This window comes from Podarcis raffonei, chromosome 8 (assembly GCF_027172205.1).
Source record: "Podarcis raffonei isolate rPodRaf1 chromosome 8, rPodRaf1.pri, whole genome shotgun sequence".
Classification (NCBI taxonomy): Eukaryota; Metazoa; Chordata; class Lepidosauria; order Squamata; family Lacertidae; genus Podarcis; species Podarcis raffonei.
In genome coordinates, this window is record NC_070609.1 from 50,286,199 (window position 1) to 50,295,830 (window position 9,632).

Below are 9,632 nucleotides of genomic sequence, written 5' to 3' on the forward strand. Positions count from 1 at the left end.
GAATTCTTTGCTCTGCCTCCTTGAGCAGGGGATATTCTCTTTTTACTGCAGGCAGAGTCGCAGTTAGGAAGGGTGGTACAGGCCTTGCTTTTGGTAATGTGCACATGAACACAAGGGACAAAGGGACACCCTTGCTACTGTCTCTCCTGTTGCATCACCCCTTCAACAGCAGGCAGAACATAAGAGGAGCCCGCTGGATCAGGCCAGTGGCCCATCTAGGTCAGCATCCTGTCCTCACAGTGGCCAACCAGATGTCTGTGGGAAGCAGGACCTGAGCTCAAGAGAGCACTTCCCATCCTGTGGTTTCCTGCAACTGGTATTCAGAAGCAACGCTGCCTCCAGCTGTGCGGTTTAAACAGGAGGTTAAAGTGCATTAAGGAGTTATTAAGCTGAAGGGAAAGCAGTAAGAGAATGGGGTATGCAGAGATAAAAGGAATGAAGTGTAGCCAATCATGTTTTACTCAGAGCTGACCCACTGAAAGTAACAAATCTAGGATAGTCATGCCCATTAATTTAAATGAGTCTACCCAGTATGATCAATACTGGATACAACCCAGTAGCTTGGAAAACAACCACCAACGAATTTCCTCACGGGAACAGATTTAAATGGGTGGTGTTGAGGATCTGCCAAGCCCAGGTGGATTATTCTTTACAAAAGCTTCAGTGTTCGTGGAAACCCACTCAAGCTTAAAAGGGAAAGCTGGACAGAGGAAGGAAGAGGAGCTGTAAATTGCAGCAGCTGAAGGTCACTCCAGGCCTCCGTACTCCCAGGAAACACTGATTGGTATGACGTCCCTGGAAACAGACCTTGGATCAGATGAGAAGGAGTCACAGCAGCTCTCCCACCACAGGCACTTGAGAAGGCCATCACTGAGGAGGCCCAGTCTGGAATCATTCCCTGCTCTCTTTTGGAAATTTGGGAGACCAGAAGGCAAGCTTCTGGAAACGGGAAGGTCCTCACAAAGCAACTGCGGTGGGGAGCTGGAAGAATGCAGGACACCCTGATAACAGTCATCCAAGAATGGGGAGCTTAAAATCCCTTTCATGCAAAAGACCCAAAGGTGGACTCAGGCAGAGGATCTCTTGTCCTGGGTTTCCTCCTGACACCGTCCCAGAGAGCAATGCAGAAATGAAGAGGCCTTCTCAACTCCCTATTGACCAAGCAGGCTAGCAGCTAAGGGGATGCACCACCAGCATGCAAATGACACCATTTGGATGGATCAACGACAGCACAGTAGGAGGCGGAGACACATTTGCAGAAGGACTCCAGGGGATTTAACGCCAGCCTAATATGAAGGCCCCTTTGCTGTTTTTTCAAAACACACAAGAGTAATGGGGCCATATACCTTTCTGTTTCCTAAGCTGAGATGCACCTAGATCTTGCCGCAACCAAGAGGTCAAGCCACACACTCTTTGGAGTGGTGGGTGCCACCCAGTTGCAGAATCAGAAGAAGAAGAAAACACACCCAACTTCTGCTGCAGGACGCAGGACGTCCGGGGCTCTCCTCCTAATCTCCACAAGTGGTCTCAGGTTACGTTTTCCAGGTAGCCAGCCAAGCTCAGCATGGCTCTCAGGTTGCAGCAGGGCAGCAGGCTGTCTCCTCATGCCTCAGGAGCAGGGACATCCGGGAGAAGGTCTTCAGGCAGGTGTGGCACTGGTATTTCTTGATGTCGGAATGGGTCTGCAGGTGGGCACGGAGGTTGGAGCGGTCGGCAAAGGCTCGGCTGCAGTGCGAACAGGCGTAGGGCTTTTCACCTGGAAAGGGAGGCCAGAAAGAAAGACGGATGAGCAGGCAATGCCAGGGCTGTCATAGGACAGCCAGTGAAGATGCTGTAGCAACAGTCGCATGTTGTCATCTAGATGCCCCACCTGGCCAGCACATTCTGCATCAGAGCTGGAGCTTCCAAACCAGACCCAAGGGCAGCCCCCCCCAGTACATTGCAGTAGTCCAGCCTCAAGGTTACCAACGCTTGGGCTGCAGGCTATCCCTGTCCAGGAACTGCAACAGCTGGTGAACCAGATAAAGCACTCCTAGCCACAGAGGACACCTTGACCTCAAGTGGCAAAGATGTATCCAGGAGTATCCTCAAGCTATGCACTTGCTCCATCATAAGGAGTGCAACTCCATCCAGAACAGGTAACCTGCCTATCTCCTGAATGTGGGAACCACCCACCCTATCTTCCCAGGATTCAAGCGGTTTATTGGCCCTCATTCGTTCCACCACTATGTTCAGAAACTAATTCAGAACTTTCACAGTCTCTCCCGATTCTAATGTTATGGTGAAGTAGTGCTGCATGCCATCAGTGCACTGGTGACACCTTGCTCCAGAACCCCAAATGATCACCTGTGACAGCTTCATATAGATGCTAAACAGCACTTGGGAGAGGACAGTTCCCTGCAAAACTCCATAGCACAAGTGCCGGGGGGCCAAGGAGCACTCGCCCAGTGCTGCTCTAGGAATATGGCCTGAACATTTATTTATTTATTTCTTACATTTATATGCCATCTTTTCCTCCAAGGATTTCAAGGTGATGTACATGGTTCTCTCCTCCCCATTCTATCCTCACGTTGTATGTGGTAACTTAGCTGAGAGACAAGAAACTGGCCCAGCCAGCTTCATGGCTGAGTGGGGATTCAAACTCTGATCTCCCAGGTCCTAGTCCAATGCTCTAACCATTACACCACTGGCTGTATCCAAGGATGGAGACCTGTGACCCTCCCATCATTTTATTTATTTAGACCATGGGTAGGCAAACTAAGGCCTGGGGGCCAGATCCGGCCCAATCACCTTCTAAATCCAGCCTGTGGATGGTCCAGGAATCAACATGTTTTTACATGAGTAGAATGTGTCCTTTTATTTAAAATGCATCTCTGGGTTATTTGTGGGGCATAGGAAGTCGTTCATTCCTCCCCCCCACAAAATATAGTCCAGCCCCCCACAAGGTCTGAGGGACAGTGGACCAGCCCCCTACTGAAAAAGTTTGCTGACCCCTGATTTAGACCATTTCTATACCACTTTAGTACAGGAAACTAAAGCAGTAAATGTTACAAAAATACACAACATAACCATCTATCATCTATCTATCTATCTATCTATCTAATCTATCTAATCTCTCTTCCTTTCCTTTTTCCTTCTGGCACAATCTCCTCAATGAAAACCTCGCAGCCTCCTGGCTCTCATCTGGGACTCCACCCATCCACCCTGGCTCTTACCAAGGGCTCAAACAAACTCACAGATCAACTCCCCTCCAAAATCTGACAACCAAGAGGGTTCCTGGAACCTGCTGACCTCACCCTCATGTCTCACCCTTGGTTTGCATCTATGGGCTTGATAGAGCTTCCACAGATTGCCTCTCATTCAGCACTCATTCAGCTGCATGGCTCATATCCAGCCCCAAGGCTTAGCAGCCTTCGTGAGTTTTCCAGGGGTCCCAAGGATGGCAGCTAGGGTATCCCCTTCCACTAACTGTTCTTTCTCAGGCCACTGCACAGCTCTCCTTTTCCATCATCCCCAACCATTGGCCATGATGGCTGGGGCTGATGGGAGTTGGAGTCTAACAATATCTGGAAGCCACGTGGCCTCCCATTCCTGATATAAAACAAAGATGGGCTTGACACAGTGACTTTCTCTCACAGTGGGCATTCCTGCACTGCAAACTTTATTTTATTATAAATTTTTGATTGAAAACACATTTCTAAACTGCTTACTATTAAAAAAACCCCAAACAGCTTACAAAAACGCAGACATAAAAACAGTATCATAAAAACAGAGATTAAAAATACAAATGAAGCAGAAATCTAGTAATAGCAGGGGTCCAATCTCACGGGGCCAGGAAAAGTCTTTACATATTTATTTTTACAATTATGTTCCACCTCCCTTCATCCAGTGAGCTCAGGTTGACATACATAGTTCTCCTTTTCCTCCTCCTTTTATCCTCAAAAGAACCACCCTGTGAGGCAGCTTAGGCTGAGAGACAGTGACTGGCCCAAGGTCACCCAGTGAGCTTCATAGCTGAGTGGGGATTTGAACCCAGGTCTCCCAGGTCTTAGCCCAACACTCTAACCACTACGCCACACTGGCTCATAGCTGTTCAGTCGTAGCTTGTGCCATGAACAACTTCAGTGGCAATGCCCTACGCTGGAGTTATTCATGCAAGTCTGACGCAGTATTTACATGAAAACATCTGACGGGCTCAGCTGGATTGGAATGAGGTTCCCTCCAGCATAACAGTTCTCAGCTGCTCTTGGGTGACCTTTCCCCTTTATACACTTCTGCCCAGTGAATCATAAAATGTGCCCTGCTGGATCAGAGCAAAGGACCCTCCAGCCTAACAGTCTGTTCCCAGAAGTAGCCAGCCAGCTGGTGGAGGGACAAAGCAAGCCCTGGTAGCAACAGCTTGCAGTTGTGGCTTGTTCCCCCAGCAACTGGTATTCAGAGGTACACTGCCTCTGGAGGGGGAGGTTCAATTTAACAGGATTTTTTAGAAAACAGTGAGGCAAAGGCTCTTGTACGTGTTTCTTTGTATAGCAAAGGCCCAGCTTAGGCCCAGAACCCATTTACAAATCTAGAGCTGAGCGCTGGTTCAGGTGACTTAACAAGATGAGTGCCTCTCTGAACACGTGCAGAGTGCATTTCAGGAGAAGGCTGGTGGAATGGTTAGAATCTCAGGCTAGGACAGAGGAGACCTAGTGAAGTTCATTGGGTAAGCTTGGGTCACTGACCAACTCACTCTGGCCTTCCATATAGGGTTATTGGGAGGATAAAATGGGGGAAAGGGTGGCCTATACACAGTGCCAGCCAACTTGGATCCTACAACTGGCAGGTGAGGCTGCCCGGCTGGCATTGACCCATGACAGGGTCTTTTCAGTGATGGTTCCCCAGTTGTAGAATGCCCTCCCTCGTAAAGTACGGCTGTCTCCATCATTACTAACTTCAGGAAGAATTTGAAAACATACCAAGGCATTTGCAGGCTGAAAAATAGTATTCCTGGCAACCTTGTGCTCATTGGATGAAATAATGTCTTTAACGACAATTGCTTTTGGAAAATGTTTTTAATTTTAATTGTTTTCAAAATGTTTCAACTGTTTTTGAATATTTCTGCTTTGTTCTTAAATAGTGTATCTGCGTGCTGCCCTAGGGTAGGGTAAATAATAAATAGCAAATAGAAGAAATAAATAGAAACTCCTTGCACCAACATCAGAGGCAACATTTATCACAGCAGAGTGTGAGGGCCCAACAGTTCCCCCCAGCCACACCAAAATGCAAGTGTTCTCCAAACCTCCCCCCACTTTGCCCTCCCTTCTTTTCCATGCACATTTGCCCCCTTCCTCAAGGTCGCTCCCTACCTGTGTGTGTTCGGATATGCCCCTGCAGCAGCCAGGGCCGGGAGAAGGCTTTACCACAGATCTTGCACATGCAAGGCAGCGTGTGGGTGCGGATGTGCATCTTGAGGGCACCCAGGCTGGCGTACTCCTTGTCGCAGTGCTTGCAGTTGAAATACTTCCTTGCCGTGGTTGCCTGCAGCTTGCAGCGCTGCTGCCTGTGTCGGGCCAGGCCTGAGAAGGTGCTGTAGGCCTTGCGGCAGTCCGGACACTCAAACGTCTCCAGGGGGTTGGCAGCTATGCCTTGTGGCCCCTGCAGTTTGTCTCCATTTCCCTCTGCTGGGCTGCCCAGGTTGGGAGTCCTCCTTTGGAACAGGCTGAATGCCAACGGGAGATTGAGGTTGTTCTGGTTATCACGCAGAGGGGTGGCAGAGCCCCAGCTGCCGCCAGGGCTGCTCCCAGAACCCACTTGGGAGCTCGATGTGGGCTCCCCTTTGGTTTCACTGCTCTGTGGGAGAGGTGGGGACAGGCAGGCAATGGCAGAACTGTGGTCCCAGAGGCTACCAGCTTCATAGGGGGCTGCCGGACAAGGCGTGCCATCTTGACTGAGGACGGGGAATGCTGCCCCTCTCCAAGAGTGGCACAATCCACTGGATTCTGGGGGAAACACACAAAACAAGTAAATAAAAAGCAGCCATTGTTCCTCAAAAACCTCTTCATCACTACCAGACAACATGCCTACCCTGCATATTTTGGAAAATTGTTCATTCCCTGTGTCTGAAGCCCAGTTCAGATGCCCACGAGAAAAGGGTGTTAGGGTTGGCAAACAGGCAGGCATGAAATGTTAGGCAGGCTCCATACCTGGAACTTTTCAAACAGGCCTCTTTGTACCTTGGCTTACAGAAACTAATTGTGTTGTTGGATCCGACTTCGTGGCCTGGCCCTTGCGATTGTATCATTCTGTGTTGTTGCTGTTGGATCGCTAGTTTTTAATAATTTGCGGTTGTTTTATTGAGATTCTTTTAGAAAATATAATCTACTGTATTTTTGTTCCTGAAGGGTGATATAGAAAAAGTAGTAAATAAAATAGTTGGTTTTAACTAAGAAGCATAAGAACATAAGAAGAGCCTGCAGGATCAGGTCAATGGTCCATCTAGTCCAGCATCCTGTTCCCACAGTGGCCGCCCAGATGCCTCCATGAAGCCCATCAGCAGGATCCAAGCACAAGAGCCCTCTCCACTCCTGTGGTTTCCAGTAGCTGGCATTCAGAAACTTTGCTGCTTCCAATTGTGGAGGCAGAGGATAGTCATCATGGCTAGTAGCCATTGATAGCCTTTCCTTCCTCCATTAATTTGTCTAATCCTGTTTTAAAGCTGTCTAGGTTGTTGACCATCACTGCCTCTTGTGGTAGTGAGTTCCATAGTTTAATTAAACTCCTTTCCAGTATTATAAACAGTTGCATAGAAGTCTCTCCTCAAGGCTGCCTCACTCAAACATTTTGCATTATGCACTCAAAACACTGCAATATGCACATGCAGTGTACACACAGTTCCAGTAAAACACGCGTCATACGGGTGCAAACACCACAGAAACACACTTTGCCCACAGTGCCATGTATCAAGCACTGGAATCAGTACACCAGACACTAAGGTAACCTGGAAGCATTATTTTTTAACAAATAAAACATAGAATGCATTCAGAAAGATGCTGCCTGCTTGATTTTCCATTCTACTTCCTGATTTATCATTTTCATATATTGTACTTGATATAGCTCTATTTCTCTCAGAATCTCTTGCGACTTTGGTTTCGCTCTTAATTTCTTCTCTCCTTCTTTTATTTTATTATCTTTCATGTATTTTGTATTCATGCTTTTGTAAAACTTTAATAAATATTTCTTTAAAAAACAAACAGAAAGATGCTGCCTGTTGCAACCATGTGGCCATAGTGGTTAACTTAAGAATAAGTTTTATTTTGCAAAATGAGCTTCCAAGAAGTGTGTAAGGGGGTGGGGGAGCCACATCTGAGCCTTGCGTTGAAGTGCCAAGATGCTCACGGGATTATTATTGAGCTCACCCTTATGAATACCGTAAAGCAAATACTATCCTGTCCCAAAGAGGCAACACTTGGCATTTTTAAAATATCTGCATGCCACCTCCTAATCTTGGCATTCTTTATCTGTGTACAGAAGGGTTCAGTGCAAGGGTAGAGGGACCCTGGCTACCTAACCTGGAAAAGTTGCTGTTTGAGTGAAATCTACCCTCCAGGCCACCTTTTACACATCACACTTTACCACAAGGAGGACACTGAGAACACCCCCCATCCCACCCTATGACAGCACAACAGGTTTTTCACACCAATGCTGTGACATGTTGCCCAACCTTTCCATGCGTCTTATTTATGCACAATACAGAACGTTCAGTTGCCAATAGGTGCCACTAACTGTGTGGAAACTTTTGACACCACGTAGTCAACTACACCACACACCCAGGGAAGCTATTTCGATGTGACAAAGGTACAGGATAAATGACTCCGAAACTCACTAAGTAGACATTCTCATATAAGCATGTACTGAAGTGTGTCTGGCAGCGAGAAGGGAAACCTCCTTTGGCCCTGGCATCCACTCTATGGATTTCTGGGGCTGTGCAAATATTAGGCACTCCCCGCCCATTTTCTTTTAAAAATAATCTTAGCAGTTTAACAGTATTTACAGCAGAAACGCTTTTTAGTGTCCTGGAGTTAACATATTCTCTCCACTGTTGGCTTTAATTTCGTAGATTTAGATTCCTCTTTCTGAACCTTAATGTTGCATTTATTCAGGCTTTCTTGTTGAGTGAGATCTGGCTGTTGATATTTGGCCTACGATGTTTCATTCGTATTATTTTAAAAACTGTATATTTTTCCTTCAAGCTGCCTATGGGCATTTTGCATTCGACAAGGAATTGCATACATAGAAATGTGAGATAGAATGCAGAAATAATCGCTGCTAGATTAAGATTTTTTAAAAAAAAAACAAACCTAATGTATTTATTATACGTGAGAACTCAGATGAGGTGGGTGAGGGGAAATAAACCCCTTTTAAAATCCGCGCGCGGGCCCCCTCCCCAGCACGCTAAGAAAAAAGCAGCCTGGTAAAAACGAAGGCCACAGTCCGAAACACACTTACTAGAGAGTCAACGCCATTGAGCGCAAAGGAACTTACTTCCGAGCAGACACGTATAGGCTTGTGCTGCAAGTTAGTTTTCTATTTCCAAGCGCACTTCAAGCAGCAAAAGGGACTCTAAAAACCCGTCCCCATCACGCAACCCTAGGCGGGCATAATTGGGACAAAGCCCCTGCGGAGTTGCCTTCTGAGTAAACAAGCGCAAGAGCGCGCCGCTCGGGAGTTTGAAGCGCAAAAGGAAACCGGTCGGAGATAAAAATGTGGAGAGGGAAGGGAGACAGCCCGCTCTATAGACCGGGGAAGGGGTCGGGGCAAGGAAAAGCGCTCGCGTAGAGCTGCGAGAAGGGAAAGCTGGAAGGACCCGTCGTGGGCAGCGCGCTCACTGCCGCTTAGCTTTCCAAAGCGCGCCGCGCGCCCTGGGCGCAAACCATTTCGCCCTTGCTTACCTTGGCGGCGCGTCTCCAGCTGGCCGTAGTTGGGGACGCGAGTGCTGGAGGGCTTCTTGACCAAGAAAGAGCGCGGCATGGCGAGCGGAGAGTCCCGGCGAAGCGAGCCGACCGGGCAGGTGCAATAAACCCGCGGGCTCATTAGCATGGGCTTCCCGCCGAGCCAACCGCCGGCCGAGGGGCCGTCCTTGGCCGCCTCCGCAGGGGCCGCCCTCCCCGCGGCAGGTGCAAAGCCCAAGGGGCGGCCGCGACCACGACGCCGGGGAAGCCCCGCGGCGGGCTCGCTCGGGGCAGAGGAGGGGATCACCTTGAATCCTCCCGCTAGCTTCCAAGGTTAAGGTGTCCAAACTCCGGCTAGGCGAGGACAGCTTCTCCCGCCACCCCTCGCGTAAAGGAAAAGCACCTCGGTGTGGTGCAGTCAAGGCAGTAGTCCAGGGCTCGCTCAGCGCAGCAGCGGGGCTTTATTTGCCACGTCTGAAGTAGAGCCCTGCTGGGTCAGAGCAAAACCCCATCCAGGCTTTCACAAGCCTAGGTGACAACCAGGAGCCTACAAATAGGGCAGGAGGGCAAGAAGAGCCTCTCCAAATCACCCCAGCAATGGTTATTCAGAGGCACAAGAATACAGTATAGGCCAGCTGGACCAGAGCATTGGCTTATCTAGCTCGGTATTGTCTACACCATGGGTAGGCAACCTAAGGCCCA

The 9,632-nt window shown here is 48.7% G+C and overlaps 1 protein-coding gene across 1 annotated transcript; it reads right to left on the reverse strand.

Annotated features, from left to right (window-relative positions):
* Window positions 1–1,479: 1,479 nt before the first annotated feature.
* SNAI3 (snail family transcriptional repressor 3) lies at window positions 1,480–9,332 on the reverse strand. The gene is made up of 3 exons (XM_053399987.1): window positions 8,931–9,332; window positions 5,349–5,981; window positions 1,480–1,756 (listed from the first exon to the last, which is right to left on the reverse strand). The coding sequence occupies exons 1-3, from the start codon at window positions 9,076–9,078 to the stop codon at window positions 1,572–1,574; spliced, it is 966 nt and encodes a 321-aa protein (XP_053255962.1). The 5' UTR covers window positions 9,079–9,332; the 3' UTR covers window positions 1,480–1,571.
* Between the last annotated feature and the right edge of the window lie 300 nt (window positions 9,333–9,632).